The sequence below is a fragment of the Rhipicephalus sanguineus genome, chromosome 1 (assembly GCF_013339695.2).
Source record: "Rhipicephalus sanguineus isolate Rsan-2018 chromosome 1, BIME_Rsan_1.4, whole genome shotgun sequence".
Classification (NCBI taxonomy): Eukaryota; Metazoa; Arthropoda; class Arachnida; order Ixodida; family Ixodidae; genus Rhipicephalus; species Rhipicephalus sanguineus.
The window spans coordinates 172,562,984-172,582,219 of record NC_051176.1 but is presented as its reverse complement, the minus strand read 5'-3'; the positions used below and the strand labels follow the sequence as shown (position 1 = coordinate 172,582,219).

Sequence of the window (19,236 nt, the reverse complement as noted above, 5' to 3'; positions counted from 1 at the left end):
ATAATCATATCGTGGTTTTGGAACGTTAAACCCCAGATATTATTATTATACAAACAAACAAAAAGAAGGCACTTGCAAGCCTTGGATCCAACTTGTCAATCACGTCTGCCTATACCGCCATAGCGTACAATTTGACCTAAATAATTTCCTTCCGCACCCTCAAAGTGAGAATATAACCCGAATGCCACAGTGCAACGTTGTTGCTGCCATGTCTTCATGTCGGTTTCGACGAACTGTAGTGCCGGAGTTTTCTTCCGTGATGTGCAACCTGAAACACTTGAATCTCGAGCACTCATCGCGATGCAAACTTGCTTTGGAGGCTTGACGCGGAGCTTCGAATGCGAAGGCGCAGTTTTTCCGGGCACTTTGCTTAAGTGCGGCGCGCACGTCTCCAGGGTAGGAGAGTTCGCGTGGCTTTCGCTTTTAGAGCAGCATAAGCACCTTGGTACTGCCGTATTGACGTCCAGTACGGCACTGAAAAGGCGGCTAGCGTGCCTTCATCGACTCGTGCCAGCACAGTAAGTTCAGGCAGTGGGGACGAGTGTTGCGTTTGAAAACGACGATCACTGAGCTTTCCATCGTGTGCAGCTGCATCACAACTGCGCTAGGCAAAAGATAGCGAACGCTGCAAGTGTTACGATGGCAGTACGGATTCGAATATCCCCTATTCACTTCTTTTCTTTAAGCATTCTCGCTGTGTCATCTGCTCCTTTGGGCTTGGCAATGATGGGGAAACAGTTAAGAAATTTGCATGTGTGTCATGGGCCTATGTCTCACTTTCTTGTTCCTGATAACTACAGTACGAAAATTACAGCTATAGGTACCAATATAGAAACCACACTGAAGATGCAGCAAGCATAAAGTACATCGTTTACACATACTAATGGCGTATAAGAGCATCGAGCAGAATTGCGCAGAACGGTGTTGCACAACACAAATATCGCGACCTTGCGGTTTATGCTAGATGAGTGTAGGAAGTATAACAGTGCTGCGAATAAGCTGCTAATAGCTTGTTCACAGCGAACAGCGTCATCAATGGAAAACATTTTTCCACTGGATTGCGAGGCAGGTGATAGCCCAGAAATGTTGTGTCGTGTAGAGCGATAGTAATATATCTCTCGCGATTTTTCACAGTGGATTTTTTTTTCGCCACTGAGCATTAAATATCCGCAGGCCCGATTGCGATCAATAATTGAGCTTTGTCCAATCTGGACTCTGGAGGCACGAAAGAAAATCGTGTTTATGTTACCCTTCAGGCTTTGTTTCCTTTCAATATGGGCCTATATATAGGGTGTTTTATTTATGCAATACAGATCCCTTTATAAAAATGAGATGAGAGTAAGGTACTTACGGTCTTCACAGACGAACTCTACATCAAAGCGGACCTACTTTGCTGCTGCTAAAGCTAAGTGCAGAAAAACGCTGCTAAGCTCTGTTTTTAAGTGCAGAAAAACGCTGCTAAGCTCTGTTTTTATGCACTTTGAACGTCTCAATGACACAACCTTTGGTATCTCATTCACGTGCCTCGAATTCACGAACACGTTATGATTTATGCAGTTTGGTAGTCTTTTAACGATGAAAGCCAACGGTTCTCTCGAGAACTGTATAAGCGCTTTGAAATCAATATGCCTGGCTTGACCTGGTGATTACGCAACTCCGGATTAATTTTGACCACTTCGGGTTCTTCACCTGTAACGCTAAGTACACCGGCGTTCTTGCGTTCCCCTTTCACTGAAATGCGGCCGCCGTGAATCAAACCCGCACAGTTGGGCTTAGCAGCGCAATAACTTAGCCGCTAAGCTACCGCGGCGGGTATGCCCTATTCGCCATTCGTGTATTATGGGTAACACGTCGCGCACGAAAAAGGGTAAAGAGTGCACGCGAAAAGCCCACTCCTCCCTGAAGAACTGCATAAGACGGTGGCTGAACAAAAATTGGCTGTTTGGTTACCGTTGCGTGTATGCCATGCATACACGTTAGCAGTGCATACTGTCACTGGTAGCCGAAGGAGCACTTCGTAAAGCAGCAAATTTTGCTTATGTGCATAACGTCATGCTTGCCACAAATACGAGGGGTTCCAGTACGTGCAACGGCTCAGTTCATAACAGCTTTTGTGCTGATTTCGCTCGCGAGTATTTTAGGGGTTTTGTAACGTTTACATCGCCAGGAGTACAGTGGCTGCGCTTGTCAGTGCAGATTATTCAGGCGAAAGCCTTAGACGCCTCATCAAACGCGAAAAGTGACCGTTGGCGTCGGCGTCAGCACGAGTAATGCAAGAAATCATAATGTGATGACATCAGCCCATGAAGTCACCGTGACGTCACATAACCTTCTGATGTCACACGATGACGTCATCAAATGACTGTCGCTTGGCGCACCGATCCCGGAGGCACTGCAAAAACACGTGTGGTGCAGGAAGCTTCCGACACCTCCGATCCAGCAGGCAGTGCAAAACCACGTTGGGTGCAGAAAACTTCCGGGATAGGCGGGCGGATCGATACAGTCGACTGAGAAGAAGCAGATGGCTTTCGCCTTTGAGTCGTCTTAAGCAAATGCATGAGTGACCGTTTGACTTTTTTTTCACTGCTACATAGCACATTGGCATTTTAGTGCAAAGGTTAAGCGTGTCATCGCTCCTAAAAGTCGGGAAAGTTAACAAATGGACAGCACGTCCGAGATGGTTATAGGGCAGCTCGACCAACAACCCATGTTCTGAGAACGTCCATGACGCATGTCCAAACTGAAGCTTTACTATAGTATGATCATATTATTTGTGTTTACCACGTATTTGGTGCCCCGAAGGACTGACAAAGCTTTAATCAAATGGCAGCGCAAATGAGCGTCAGGCTCGGTCCTTTTAGAGTCAGGTGCCTTAAAAGGGCTACTTATGATTTAAAAGCTGTCGTCATTGCAATTCAACAGAACTAACGCCACGTTGCGAATGAGCTAAGATATACTACATGACTCGTTACCTGTGTCCTGAAAGGCTGTAGTTGAAACATCTTAACTATAGTTCCCATAATTCACCAGTGCCACATACGAAACTTCCCTTGAACTTGAGCGATTGCGCTCTGCGATTGATCACTGCTGCAACGTTTTTCCAGTTATCGCAGCGATCGCCGTCATATGAGGCCCGAACGGCGGATCAGAAGTAGCAGTCTTACGCAAGTGGATTGCTGTGAATTAGGGTGATTTTTTGCTTAGCTGCACGGTATTGAGCAAGGTTAAAGACATTGTAATGAAGCTGCGTGTGCGCCTATATCGCATAGATTTAATAATGAAATGATAAAATACGGGAAGAAAAATAAAGAGAATGATGGACTGATGTGCATTATCTGCCAAGAGTTCAGGAAGCACTGCATTGTGTAGAGGATCAGTTCTCACTATACAAACAACGCTTTTTTTTTTCGTTTTAGCCAAGGAAAACGAAAGAAATTCGGCGTAAACTGTACACGCGCGCTTCTATGTCGGAGACACATTATACATAGCTGAATAGTGATGTTGCGCATAAACGCACAAGTGTAGGCTTGATCTGACTGCGCAAACATTGAGGTGTTACGTATATTCCTGTCTTAAAGCGACACTAAAGGCAAATATTAAGTCGACGTTGATTGTTGAAATAACGGTCCAGAAACCTCGTAGTGGTACTTTTGTGCCAAGTAAGTGCTTATTTTGAAATAAAATCACGTTTTAGTGGTCCGCATCGCGTTAGCGCATTTCAGATCACCCGCCTGAAAGCGGTGTTTCTCACGTCTAGAGTGCCCTAGAATAGGGGCAGTGTCCAAAGCGCCGGCTCCCGCGCGGGCCTTTTGCGGTGAACTGCCGCGCCGCGCCGCTGCTGCGCCGGACCCGTGGGCTTTCCGCGCTCGGGAAGCGCGCGGAAAGCGGGGGGCGTCTGCTACGCGCTGTAGGTTTTTGCGCTGAGTTTTCACACAGGGCACTTGAAGCCTACTTAACTTTAATAATGCGGTGCGGAATGGATCTTATCCACCTTGAAGCGTTGTGTTAGTGCTGGGGCAACAACAGAATGCAGAGAATCATGTGTCAAGCAGCATCAGCGTGGCCTGGTTCAAGTGATAAAGTTCGAAAACGTTGATGCGTGCGTAAAAATGCGCAAAGCGAACACACAGAAGGAAAGAAAGAAAATAACTTATTCGCACGGGCAATAGAATCACGCATGCATGAATTAAGAGTAATAAAAAAAAGTAAATTACACGCGCAGTCGCTGAAATACTTAGGCGCAGTGACCGCTTCACACTACGAGTTTTTACCCATGGTTGCCAGTGGTTTGCTCGCCATATGCGCAGCGCTTTATCCGACAGTTTGTTAGCCTCCACTAGCGCTTTATTATGGGCACAGGACACCGGGAAAACGTGAAGTAAACAAAAGAAAGAGTATGGGCGGCCATACGATTGCAATTAATGCTCTTGGCTTATTTTTGCTTCTGAGGTAGCGTACAAGGCTCACCGTGCGCAAACATTTGAAAGAAGAGCAATGCCTGGTAAACTAACATTATTCCACACAAGTTTTTGCATAAAAGGCGTAATATAAAAAAATGCTTTTAAAATATGCAGATATCATGAAATAAAGTTACAAATACCCTCATTCTTGCTGTGCAAGTTAAATAGCTGCCTGAACAAGAACACGGTAAGGAATTTACAAACTTGAAAGTGTCTCAATCACTTTAGAAAATTGTTCAGAGATCTCTCATGTCGTGTTTCAGAGCGAGCTGTGGTCGCTCATGCGTCGCTCTTGTTTCTATCTACAGGGATCGCTGAACGTCAGTATGAGACGTTTGAGCGAAATGCGTGCATTGCTTCAGCCCTTCACCATACGAAATGAAAACAGTTTCAAACAACTAATTCTCAACTTCAGATATTTTCACGGTTCGCGGCGGTTAGCGTTCGCGCGGTTCAGACTTTAGAAAAAGATGTGGACGAGTAGTTATATAAAATACAATTGTTTTCGTGGCAATCGACTGCGCGTCAACACGGCACCCGACCGCATACTGAAGCCCCGGAGTACTGAAACTACGTGTCTGGTCACCTCTTTAAAAAATATAAAGAGAGGACAGGACGGCTAAAGCAAGCCTCTTTTGTCCCGCAGACACGTGTAATCAGCTGCTCTGAACTAAGAATCACGTTTGTTTTCGGGTGATCGTTGGTAACATTAAGTGAAGCATACACGGTGTTGCACTGTTATCGTTTCATTTACTTTGTTTTGTGTTGTTTTTTAAAGGCAAAAGCCTTAGATGCCTCCAAACACGAAAACTCACCATCGACGTCCTGCACCGCCAACACGAGTGATGCACAAAATCATCACATGATGACGTCACAGATCGACCAAATTTGTGACGTCAATATGACGTCGTCCTGAAGTCATTCACCGCGACGTCATGTGATGACCATGCCAATTTTCGTGCATGCAAAGTTAACGAGACGCGAAAGTTATGCTAGTAATGTTTTTGCTTTGGTGCCGCGGCCACGCCGACGGACACATTCGCCTTCGCACGAAAACACTTGAAACAGCAGAGCAGCCTTGTAAAACAAATCGAACGCACGAAAAAAAGAAAGGATATGAAGGGTGCAAACGCGTTAGCATGAGGTAGCCATTTCATACGTGCATTTCTGCTACGTATTCTCCTGGTTATCTTCGCGATCTCCAGCTTATTCTCATCTGCAGCACATTTACGTTCGTCATTCCACACGAAACTACATTAAGCGCGTCCCCTCATAATGAATTGCGCGCAGAATGCGGTCCTCAAGCAGCCGCGTAAGTGTAGACCATTGCGGTGACAAACCAGCTGAAAGGAAATATACAAAATTCCCGTTTCACAACGCCCAAACGTGTTCCCTGTGCGCTGAGTCGCTGCAGTATTATGTTGCAGTGACGCAGTATTAAATATTGCCCTAATTTCCGCAGTTTTGGATAATAGGTGCCAAAATATCAGGCGCGTAGCAGACGCTCGCCGCTTTGGCGCGGCTTCCACCGCGGAGAAAGTCCACGATGGATGGATGGATGCTATGAGCGTCCCCTTTATAACGGGGCGGTGACATGTCTGCCACCAGGCTCGAAGGATAAAAAAGAAGAAAAAGAAAAAAAAAACTTCCTTGTTTCATGTTGTCCTAATGCCTTATCTACATTGATTAAATCTATGTTATTATAACAAAAAATATAAATTCACAGTCCATCTCTCTGCCTCTTAAGGCAGAATAACCTTTTTTCCCCCAATTATTTATTTTTGTACTTTATCTCTACTTTTCTGCCACCAATACTCTAACCGTCTCTTACTTATTTCTATCGCGGGCGTGTTCAGCTTTCCATTGTTGTCCCTAAAACCCAAGGCTTCATGTAGACTCGTGCCCACACGTATACCTGGGTGAATATCGCCACATTCAATCAGTACATGTTCCATCGTTTCCTTAGTTCCCCCGCAGCATGTACATAGTTCTTCTTCGTTACTGAATCTCGCTTTATAACTACGCGTTCTCAGGCAGCCCGACCTTGCTTCAAACAGTAAAGCGCTTCCCCTTGAATTATCATAAAACCTTTCCCTCCTTATTTCGTTTTTTCCTTTTCGGTAGTTACTCAGAGCCGGCTTCTTTTCCATCGCTGTCATCCAATAAGTCTTCTCCGCCTCTCTGACCTTCCGCTTAATGCTCCTTGTTGCCATATCGCCCGCACTGCCAGCCGTATATTTACTGGTGAGCCTCCTAGTTCTTTTTCTCCACTGCGTGTCAACGCTTTTTCTATACAAATACCTGAAAACCTTCTCTGCCCATCTACTCTTCTTCATTTTCCTCAGCCTCTCTTCGAATCTCATTTTGCTCTGCGCTTCCCTCACTTCAAAGCCTGTCCATCCCATATCACCCTTCACCGCCTCATTTGTCGTCTTCCCTTGAGCGCCCAAGGCGAGGCGGCCCACCGTCCTTTGATTTACATCCATTCCTGATTGCACCTCTGACTTCATGCACACCACTGAGTTCCCAAATGTAAGCCCCGGAACCATCACACCCTTCCACAGCCCTCGAAGCACCTCGTACCTATTGTATCCCCATAAAGCTCTGTGCTTCATAATTGCAGCATTCCTCTTTCCCTTTGCTACCGATGCTTTCTCTTGTACCTCCATATATCTATCCCCCTCATTTACCCATACTCCGAGGTGCTTGTACTCGCTTACCCTCGGTATTTTTTGGCCCTGTATTAAGACCGTATGGTCTCCGTGATCATTGAATACCATCAATCCACATTTTGTTGCACTAAATCCTAGTCCTAGAGCCTCACACTCCCTTCCGCATATATCTGCCAGTCGCTGTATATCATGTTGACTGTCCGCAAATAAGACAATATCAGCATAAAATAGACCTGGAAGCTTCTGCTCAACCATCGCTCCGACCTGTTTGTGTGACAAATTAAATCCAATGTTGCTACCTTCTAGCGCTTTTTCCATCCTCGCCATGTACAGCATGAATAACAGCGGGGACAAAGGGCATCCCTGTCTCAGCCCCTTGCTAATTTCAACGCTGTCCTTGCTACTTATTCCTTCCCATTCTATACAAACTGTATTTTCTCGGTATGTTTCTCTCAAAAGCTGTACACAGTCGTCACCTATGCCCACTTCCTTCAATATATCCCACAAAATTTCCTGATTAACGTTGTCATACGCCCCGGTGATATCTAGATAAGCTACGTATAAGGGCCTGTTTTCTATTTTAGATATTTCTATACACTGGGTAAGAACAAACAGATTATCGTCTAACCGCCTGTCGATTCGAAATCCATTCTGAAGTTCTCCCAAAATATCATTTTGTTCTACCCACGCTTCTATTTTTAATTTATTTTACTGCCTGCATCGCCAACCTGTATAGCACCGATGTAATTGTTAGGGGTCTATACGAGCGAATGTTATCTTTTTCTCCCTTGCCTTTATAGATTAAGTTCATTCTACTTTTTCGCCAACTGTCTGGTATTTCCCTCTCCTGTAAGCACTTTTCTATGACTTTCAGCAGTGCTTCTTTAGTGTTATGTCCGAGTTCGTTAATGAGGCTGACGGGAACCCCATCTAAGCCCGGAGTAGTGCGCTTAGGAATTTTTCCTTCGGCCTTCTTCCAATTGAAATTCTCTAGTACTACATCTTCGTCGGTTGCTCTCCTTTGCGTACTTTTACTCACCGGGGGAATCCCCTGGGGGACCTTTTTAAACGAATCGGCTGTTATCTTTCGAATGTAACCTAGCGCTTCATATCCTTCGAATTTATTTCCTCCTTCATCTACCATATGTTGTTGCATTGTGCCAGACTTCCTACCCAGCGCTTTTAGGTGGCTCCAAAATATCCTAGGCGCGGCCTTCTTCTTTTCGCGAATCTCTGTCATCCAGCGTTCACTTTCACCTTTAATTTTTGCCTCGACTAATTTCTGCACAATGGATTTTTGCTCTAAATATATTTCCCATATTTGGTTAACTTCGTCCTGTTGCCGCTTCTCCTTTTTTGCCTGTCTGTGCTCCCGTGATGCCTGACGTCGCATCTCGATCGCTTCCCGGATTTCTTTGTTCCACCAACTTTTTGGCTTTTTCTTTCCTTTCCAACAAATAGTTTTCTTCTCTATTTCCATTTCTTTCGTGCATTACATGTAGCAGCTCACTATACTTCCAGTCTTTGCCTGGTAGTTCGTCTACTTTTTCCTCGACTCTTGCGGCTATATTTGTTATTTGTTTGTCATTTAGATACGAGCTGCCAAACTTTGATTCTATGTTCTTATTTTCAGTTTTATATCCCATTTGTAATATTATGCGTTTATGATCACTACCCAAGCTGTTAATGCCTTCTTCGTCTATTCTCATGTCTCTAAGTTTATCATATATTCCTTCTGTCATGAGACAGTAATCAATGCTCGATTGCCTGTTTCCGACTTCCCACGTGATCTGCCCCTCACACTTAGGCCCCACGTTAACTATCTCAAGACTATGTTGCTCGCAGAGATCTAGCAATAACTTGCCATTGGTGTCTGAATATCCGTCAAGGTCATGAATGTGAGCGTTCATGTCCCCTAGAAGGATTATTTCGGCATCATGACCAAATTCTTTAATATCGGTGCTTATGCATTTCACTATCTCCCGATTCCTTTCTCTGCAGTTATTCCCTGTCCACAAGTAAGCTACACCTAGCCACGTTTTCTTTCCACCTACTGTGCCCGAAACCCATATGTGCTCTGAACACGTTTGTTTCACTCTCTCCCATTTTGTTCTGCTATGAATTAGCATTCCAACCCCCCCACCTCTCCTTTCTGATGTGATCCTGTTACATCCTTCCCAAACATAATTTTCAATATGTGGTGGCTCTTCCAAGTCTCTAAGGTGTGTTTCTGTAACCGCATAAACACCTATCTGTTCCTTGTTTAACTGTCCCTCAATCTCTAACCATTTTGCCTTTTTTCTGCCACCCTGCATGTTAATGTAACTAATTGCAACACGCGGCTTCTCCCTTCTTTTACCTTTTCTCTGTTTTTTCGCTATACTACCTGTCAAAGAGTCCCCCTGGTTGTTTTCCTCATTACAAGCTACCTTGGGCACCGAAGGGCCCGCGTGCCTCCCAAAAAAGCTACTGCGCGTCCTGCAAGACGCCAACCCACCTCATGGCCAAGCCTCTTATCGAAGTGTATTCCGTCTCTTCGAAAACCACCCCACCTGTGCACCTCTCTGTTTATTTCCACTACCTCGATGCCTTTCTCTCGACTAATTCGCCATATCTCTTTGTTTGCGACGACAACCGCTCTTTGCAAGCTGATATTTCGCACTGGTACTTCCGGTATTGTGCATACCACTATCTGCACCTGAGGGGAAATGGCGCGCATGTCATCGACCCCTTTCGCCAATGTGGTCGCTAGTTCGGCTCGGCAGCGCCGCGGCGTGGGAGTTCACCGCAAAAGGCCCTCGCTCCTCCCATGTATTCGCGCGGCGCTTTGGACACTCCCCCTATTCTAGGTCACTCTACTCACGTCACTGCTGCCGTGCCCAACGTTGTCCGCCTTTACTGCGCGACACCGTGCACTGGCGGCGTGCGCCATTCGGGCATCCGGCAACATCACATGCATGCGGCATTTTGTCGAACTTTCTGTCAGAGCGACTTTCACGAGCGCGCAAAACACACGCGGCAGTACGCGATACCGAAACTACCACTGAGACGGGACCGCGTGAGCGAAAGAGGGTGCAGGGCGAAGCGCAGTTCGGCGAAAACGGAACCTTTGAACCACGCTCGCCGTTCCCTATGGCAACGCCAAGGAGGTTCGTTTTTCCATAAATCAAACAGAAACGAATAAGCAGCATTTTATTACGTCTCTTGATGCACGAAAAGTTCTTTTTTTATTGCAGCTAGTTTGATTACGACTGATTAATTGTAGTCGAACTCTCACACGTCATCGGGATCATTTCCAAAATGTGCCGCTCGTGGCGCTCATCGTGTGATACATTTAGCTTAATTTCTCGGTAAGTAGGGCACTGCTGTTGATAATATTGCCATTTTAGACGTTGTCATACATTGAGCTTTCACTCTGATATAAATTGTTATTTGCCTTTAGTGTCCCTTAAACGTATAAGCTAAAGATGGCCTCTGATGGGAATGCCTCTTTTTTTTTTCACTGTTCATTATCCTGCTTCATCCTACTATTGTTAAGCTGCGCTCGTTTTTACGTCTCGCACAGTAATGCAGTCGCTCAACATGCATTGCTTGAGCGTGCTGCGATCTGTGTTCGATGGACATTCACACTGACTTTCCTTTGCGCACACAGTTACAGCTGGTCTGATGACGAAGACGCTACGGTACCAAGATGCACAAATGGCAGGCTATGGTTCAGCCTTAACTACAAGTCTGAAAGTGAGGAGCTCAACGTCAACATCATAAAGGCCAAATATCTACCAGGTAAACAACATTTGATAATGAAATGAAGGTAACAGAGATATTGTCACCCTCCAATTAACGGTGACTGCATATTCCTTTTTTTGCATAGTTGCAATTGTTGCCATGGCCCGGTATGTTGTAGAATGTTGGCACATTGTTGTATTAAATACAACATAAGCTTTAACGCTGCATGCCGGTCCAATAGAAAATGCATGATCTTCATTATTACATGGACACTATTTATTATTACACTCGCAGAGTACACGACAAACAGGGGGAGGTGACGACCCCAGCCGCGACATTGGCTTCGTCCTCCTCCAGTCCAATTTCTCCCTTGTTTATATAAGTCAATGGTGACGTACCAACAAATCCAGGTATCAACCCTTTGCGACAACAGGCATATCTACGTTTACAATAGTGTTATCAAAGCAACACTTCATTTTTTTTTTTGCCTGGAAGATTACCAGTTTCATTCTATCATGAAGAACTGCATGAATTTCGGCGAGGCAGCAGCGTTCGCTACTTGATCATGAGGACAGCGCAATGAGAAAAATACGCTGTCTTTATAAACTACTCACAGTCAGAAAACATGAGGTCCCGACCATTGCTTCGCTCTCTCCCTCTCTTTTTGGTGTGTACACGCGTACAATGGATGCTGAAGTATATATGCTGAAAGTGAAAGCTTGACATAGCCGACATATTTTACTCATACACAGCGTAATTACTGATGTATTTTTTTTGTGATATACTGTTCGCTGAAATGGCAGCTCGATCCGGACAAGACCAGACCCATCCCCCCCTTCACCCTTCCCCTCTCCCGTGACAGTATTTTTTTTTCTCGCGTACTGTCGCAGGGCGTGGCCTCACAAACACTCCTCGAGATCCATTTGTCCGGGCCTACTTGTTGCCAGATGAAGACACTTTCCAGCAGAGCACCGTGAAGACGCGGACGTTGGCACCAAAATTTAACGAAACCCTCACATTCAAGGTATGTTTGTGAGCTCAAGAACGAGCATGACAATCCTCATCAGTGCACTATGCCTCTGCACTGCTGCCTGCAGATACAGAGTCGTTACAAAAGAATTCTTCTTGAACTTGAGAAACTGCAGTGTAAATAGCAAAAACTGCGTCAACGACTTTCGTTCCTGAAGAGGTCTACCAAAGTGCCAAATATGCGAGAATGCAGAAAATTTATTAGGATGTTTAACCTTTCTACTAATGGCTTGTTACGATAGCGGCGCAACGCTCACTGATTGCTTTTTCTTTTTGTTAAAAAGTCATTTTACAGCGAAAGCTGTTATGAGGTCACAACAGCAGCCGATCTTGGTGGCGTAGTTGTCCGCCGCTGCCGGTGTCCGTAACCGCTATCGCGCGAAATGAGAAAAAAATATCCAGGATCGAGCGGGACCTGAACCCAGGCCCTCTGCGTGGCAGTCGAGTATTATACCACAGAGCCGCGCTGGTGCTTGAAACTCCTTAGAAAAAGCCCCTCCACAGGCGTCATGTCGGGTAAGGAATCACGTTTACAGATGTAATATCGTGTGGTAGAAGCGTAAAATAACAACCGGGCGTCACACAATGCAAATTGCGTAACGAGTGGGTCGTTTAAATCTTCCCAACCAGTACAAAGGGCTCAGCCATAATTATTCATCATCATCAGCCACAGCGTCAACAAAGTGCACATAATGCCTTACATATGTGTAGCGGGCAACTCGCTTCTCCGCAGAATGACGAATGGCAAAGCGGGTGCTTCCCTAATTCGCAACAATTATGATGATTTATGGCGTAGTGGATACCTTGCAAGTGTATTTGCAGTAGTCGCCCCAAGAGAGTTTACAACGGGATCTAGAAAAGCCGCTTTCCCAGCTTTCACTGTGGCTGTGCTGGGTGTACCGCGCAGGCCTGGCGTTTTCTCTTGTTGAGCGTTCTCGTAGTCTCACCCGACGATCGCGTATATGTATGTAAAACAAAACCTACATGCACGGGGTAGCGACATCACGCTATTGAACCGAGAGAGAGAGAAAGAGAGAGAGGAATGAGCCTTTGAACAAAACTCGATGTCTGCCTAGCGACACATCTAACAGGCTACTGTAGATTGGAGCGATGAGAAATAATATAATACACACCGAGCGCATCACGGATACACCGCAACTCATTATATATGTAGTTTGCAGAAACGAAAACACGAACACGATGAGCGTTAGTCCTTCGAGCTACGAGATCCTGTTCTACCCAGGCGGCGTTGCTCTGCAGTGTACGCGCTCACCTCTTCTCGACATTGCTTGTGCTGAAAGGCACCACGCAGAGCTTCGGAATTCGGTGAGCGAATGTCATGGCTAACGGAGCAACAGAACCTCCTCGGAGGCTCATTAGCTGCGGCAGTCTGTTAATGCACACGAGGTTTCGTGTTCGACCCTCAAATGGCCATAGTGGCCGCATTCCGATAGGGTTTGCGTAGATTTATATGGTGCCACGTAACTTAGGCCAAGTCTTTGAAAATGAAAGGCACGTCGGAAGCGAACTGAACCGAACGCATGCTGTTATCGCTGGCCAATAGTTAGTCAGGCTATTTTTATTCTCCCATTCACTAACTCAATAATTATGTTTAATTATCCAACTTTTGATTTATTTGCTGAAGACCCAAAGTATGAACGCAGAATTGTAGAGCACTTTCAAAAACCGTCGACTGCATTGTTTCCTTGTTCCGCGTTGCAAAAAAAAAATCCCGCGAAATATGAAAAAAGCCACTCGTCTGAGCGCTGGCGCACTGCTGTCATGCTGCTCTCAAGTGTACGTTCGGCGAACAAGGTCGACTGCAGCGACACGCGACACTGTGGCCGCGCCGAAATGGCAGAGTGTTTGATGGTGGCCGGCATCTGGGCCTCGAGCTTTACGCCGTCGGATGACGGCGTAAATGTACGCTGCTGGGTTGGAGGGACAGAGGGGCTGATATAAATGGACGTTGGAAAATTGTATACAGGCACAGAAGATTTCTAGAGGCGGAAATGACTCGAGCACACGTTTCGAGAACTGTTCACTCCCTTCCTCGGGATATGACAGTGCGTGTTGAGCAAGCGGCGTCGTTTTTTTCTCCTCTCACCCCGGCTCCTCCTTTCCGTCGCGTCGCGAAGGGCGTGCACGTATGCAGTGGGCATCGTTCCCTACGAGGGATTAATGTTCCCAGGGGGTGCTGGAGCCAACAGCGGAGCTAAACTGTGGCTGGAGCCATTTCAGCATCTAGGATTTTTACCCAGCCAGACAGATATCTAGATGGTTGTGCATGAACCCTTTCTTGCGCAGATTTCGGAGGACGAAGTGCGCGCACGGTCGCTGCGGCTGTCCGTTTATGACATCGACCGCAAGAAAGTGCGCCATTGCTTGGGCCACGTCACGCTGCAACTGGAGAAGGAACCACTCGCTCCGGACAAGGTCATCTGGATGGACCTGGACAATGTGCCCAAGGTACGTTGGAACCGCGGCGCACTCGTAATAACTGCGACGCGTCCCATAATTGGCCGCACCTCCGCTATCACAACCAAGTGTTAGCTTTTAAATTTCGAAGCTATCGCGTGCATCGCAGGCTTCCCATCAAACAGAATGCGACAAGCATTTGGCCGCAATTTCTCCTTGGAAGTTTTCGGCACTTATAGTCGACGGGAGGGCGGTGAGACTCAGGCTACTCACGCTCCTAAAAACATCTATTTACATCGTGATCTCGCGTGTAATATTTAAATTTGCTTGCTAACCACCGTTGTCAAACCTAATTACGTTCACTTTCCTGGACATTCATTGTACTGCTGTTTCCTCTCCCCTACGCTTTAATGCGCACGAAGGCGCTTAGGTAGACACCCAAAGGAAATGACCAAAATATGTGAATACACAAGTTCATTTTATGTCTGCTTTAAAAAAGATTGGCTGCAAGAATAGTGAAACACGGAGCGCGGACTGAGCCCTCGTGTATTTTCTTTTCTTTTTTTTTTGTCTCTGCCTGCAGCTAAGGTACATCGTATTTTGTGATGATTAAGTAAACTTAATTCATGGAAGCCAAAGAAGGCGAAATAATATTAAGAGGTTATGTCAGACTGCAGAATATGACGTACCACATGTGATAAATATGTGAAGTTTTTGCACTTCCGCGGACATGCATGCCGATGAAGGGATACGCGAATAGACCCGGATGTCGTCTAATATGGCGATGCCAACGAATAACAATAAGCGCCGTTATTGCTTATGTCGTGTAAAAAAAAAATAGTGGTTATTAACCAGTGCAGCAATTTCAACAGAGGTGCATGTGATCACGAAGGTATCATTTTGCAAAAAAACGTGAGATACTGGAAAGACGATGGGACCATTACTACGGCGGTGCGCATGGTGGATAAAGGAAAAGAAGGAATACAGACTCCGAGGCACCATATGAAGCATTCCTATAGTTACTTGCCAAGTTGTTTTGATTTTTATCTTAGTACTGTCGGCTGATAAACGAAGCTGAAAAGCTTGCCCCGCAAATTTTGGTAGGTTGCTGCTTTAATTCAGCTACCTGAATGCTGCTGTGACTAACAGTAAATCCTTGCCATGAAAACCTATGAACGAAGTTTCACAAACATATTTTCTTTGTATTCTCAGAAAAAAAAATATCGTACTTTGGGGCAATATATGTGCTCAAAAGACCAGCTCATTAAATGGATCAGAGCATCTACCAGAAACCAAGTAATTTCACTTCCGGAATAGACGAAAGAGTTCGCTCACAATTCCTTTTTTTTTTTTCTTGCTAACGTCTTTGCAGAAAAGTTCCCAGATTGGGGAGATCCAGATTTGTATGACTTGCAACCCGTTCACCAACCGCATCAGGGCGTCTATTCTCAAAGTTCGAAAATTTTCAAAGCAGGAGGATGCCAGCAAATGTAAGTATTTTACCGTTTGCAAACAAAGGACCTTAGCAGGCTTTCCATTATCACCGCAGAAATTGAGCGAGCGAGAAGGACTGACTAGACTGAAAGACTGACCTCAAAAACCAAACCCCGAAGATAATCAACAATGTCTGTGTTGCATCAACAATGTATATATATATATATATATATATATATACATATACACACACGCAGCACGATTTAAAAAAAGAGGAACGGCGTTACGCGAATCACACCTACAGCATATTGTTCCTAGTACACTAGAGTAGCCACTGTTATTTTTTTCGTTAATGAGGTTTAATTAATTAGTCATAATTATATTTCTAACTCGAGAAGTACTCGCCTAATTGTCAAAATGTCAATGAGGCGTATGTAGGCATGTTCAAATGGCATCTAACTGCGCTACTTTCAACAACGTGCTAATTGCGCGCTCATTTTTTCCGCTTGATCAAGAAAGCCCGCGAAATATGAAAAGTGACACGTGACTAGAGTGCTGCGCGCGTCGGGAACCAGCGCCCTCAAACAGGCCCCCTATGAGATAGACAGTATCAAGGAAAAAATGCAGAAAAAAAAAAACGCATCGCCCTATCTGCCACTCCCCGGCCTAGAAACGCACCGCTTGGTTTTACAGAGTCAGGCCGTAATCAGAACACCTGCCGCGTTATCAATGAGAACAGTCGGCCGTGAGATATGGATGATTGCGGCGTACTATCGAACGGAATGAATCCCAGCGAAATTGCACGCATATCGCTGGCGCCCGACCTGTACGCTTGCCAAAATGCGGAACGCTGTCTTTCGCAACAGGCAACAGGCAAAGCGGTTGTTTGCAGTAAGCTTATTTGAGGGCGCTGATTTCCTTTGCGGGTGGGAGCGTAGTCACGTGTTATTTTTCATATTTAGCGGGCTTTCTTTATCAGCCGGAAAAAATGAGCGCGCAATTAGCACGTTGTTGAAAGTAGCGCAGTTAGATGCCATTTGAACATGCCTACATACGCCTCATTGATATTTTGACAATTAGGCGAGTACTTGTCGAGTTAGAAATATAATTATGACTAATTAATTAAAACTCATTAACGAAAAAATAGCAGTGGCTACTCTAGTGTACTAGGAACAATATGCTGTAGGTTTCATTCGCGTAACGCCGTTCCTCTTTTTTTAAATCGTGCTGCGTGATAGCTGGGACACCCTGTATATATATGTATATATATAGATAAGGTGAACACTTTTTTTTTTCAGCATAAAAGACTGGCGTGTTTTCCACATATTTGTAGGATGCTGTAGTCGAAGGTTATTGAGGCTCACTGCCAAGGCACTTGCCACATCGTCTATACACGTTTCCCTTGCCTAGCGCAGATCGTCATAACTCACTGGCGGAATTATTATACGACGTGGTGAAACGCGCTTGGGGCCAATATGCCTTCTTCTGAAGGCCAAAAAAAAAAAACGCAGACGCCTGGATTAATAACATTGACTTTTGCCGTCATGAGGACTAGAAATGGGGCGCGATACACAACCTACACGCATGGAAGGGCAAGTTGCAATAGCAGCTAAAGTAACCTAGCTCGTCACTTGAAGGGAACAGACATGCATGTATATCTGTCGCCATCTTTTCACGGCTTAAACTGTGGTTCTGTGGTGATTAACTCGCCCTTTGTAATGCCTGCCAAGATTTATGCGCAGTGTGGGCATGCCTACCACACGCACGTATATGCCGCGCTCTCATAGTACATATGTAGTGGACCGCGCGTGTTGATCGGCAGGATGTCGTGACCCGGGCATGTTTTCTCTGTCCTGCGCAGGGGTGTACGTGAAGCTGTCGCTGAACCACGGCCGCAAGTGCGTCAAGGAGAAGCGGTCCGAAAACCGAGAGTGGGGCAACGGCGACGAAGCGAACTTCGGGGACGCGTTCACGTTCGGCGTGGCCGGTCGATACTTCGACTCGTGTAGCCTCAGCTTTACGGTCATGGTGTCGCCGGACGGCGCCGACTTTCGGCGGCTGGGCAAGACCGTACTCGGGCCGTTCATGTACGCGCGCGGCGAGGAGCTTCGGCACTGGCAGGACATGCTCACCAACCCGCGCAGCGCCGTCACCCGGTGGCACGCGCTCGAGTGCCCCACGGGCCGCGACGAATGGAAGAGCGACTGAGACGCCTCGAATCGAGGCCCCGCTTCTCTACATCCTCACCAGGGAGGCCCACGAAGTTTGAGGGTAACTCACGCAAAATGGCAGTTCCTGTCTGCGACACTAGCCGCCGTCACGCTGCCCGAGTTTGTTCGGGGCTCCGATTCGAGGCGAGCTCGTCGATTTCGAAAGGCCTCCATTGTTGTCTGGCATGAGCCACGACCTGAATGCCCAAGCAAAAGTATGCTGCACGCCAATAATGGCGTGATTTTGGAAGGACCTTCTTTTTTTTTTAACTTCTCATTTTTCCTCTTTTTTTCCCCCTCACAGATCTGAACAAGTTGTAGGCACTGTAGTGTTCTGAGCAACTAAACGCAAAGATAGCGCCGCGAGGACTGCCGCAAAGGGCGTCAGCTTTCGCAAATTTTCGCAGGCTTATTACTCCGAGCGAGCGCAATGAATGCAAAGAAAAGCTGTTTGCGTACAGAAGCCGAATGATATTTGTTCAGTATTTGAGTTTTGTTTAGCTGGTAATTTGTAAACATTTTCTTAATCGGGAAATAAACTGCTTTTCGGGATTTGCGCACGCTACGTAAGCGCCATTACACAAAACAAACCTCGAATTTTCGATGCGTCATCTAAGAAAATGACAGTATCATCTTCCTTTTTTTTTCGTTAGAAAAAAAAAATTGCATTGGTTCAAGATACTCTTTACAAGGTTGCCCTATAGTTTAAGCCTTAAAACCGGCCAATCTCGCTGCGCTTTTTGCGTTGATTTATGTAAACGACAGAAAGCAGCGATATATCCCATTGCGAAATATTGCCCGTGTGTCCTAATACTAACACTGAAACATGCCATGCCTATTTCTGAATTTCGAAGCATCCTTAATGTGGCGTTCTTAATTACACACTCTGCATTCATTAGCAGAAAGTTCGTGTAGCAAACAGTAAACGGTTTCTTTTCTGCCCGTACTTCAGCAAAGGAAAACAAATGAGATTGGGGAGGGGGGGCGGAAGAAAACGGTAAATTGAACAGCTGAAGAGTCGACCTGTTCACAGATTTCGATGACGAAAAGCTTAGGGATGCGGAAATCTAAGTCTCATCATACGATTTGTGACATCGTAATTTTTAAAAGTGCATATCCAGCTGCAACAAGACAAGCAAAAATGTTAAGAAATTAAACGTATCGAATTCTCGTCGAACAGGTGCCGCAAAAGTGCCTCGTCCAAATCCTGACCGTTGCCCAAAGTGCATTATTGGTCCGCTGCGGCGCTCGCTGTGCCCACACGTTACTTTTTCAAGCAAGCCACGT

At 45.8% G+C, this 19,236-nt stretch overlaps 1 protein-coding gene across 1 annotated transcript in view; it reads left to right on the top strand.

Annotated features, from left to right (window-relative positions):
* LOC119402380 (synaptotagmin-15) overlaps positions 1 to 18,501 on the top strand; it is a 171,530-nt gene extending 153,029 nt beyond the window's left edge. Inside the window, exons 5-9 of the mRNA XM_037669528.2 lie at positions 10,785 to 10,915; positions 11,749 to 11,882; positions 14,195 to 14,356; positions 15,678 to 15,795; positions 17,601 to 18,501. Coding sequence (XP_037525456.1) covers positions 10,785 to 10,915; positions 11,749 to 11,882; positions 14,195 to 14,356; positions 15,678 to 15,795; positions 17,601 to 17,947 — 892 coding nt within the window. The 3' untranslated portion in view covers positions 17,948 to 18,501. The remainder of the gene's footprint in view (positions 1 to 10,784; positions 10,916 to 11,748; positions 11,883 to 14,194; positions 14,357 to 15,677; positions 15,796 to 17,600) is intronic.
* The last annotated feature ends 735 nt before the right edge of the window (positions 18,502 to 19,236 follow it).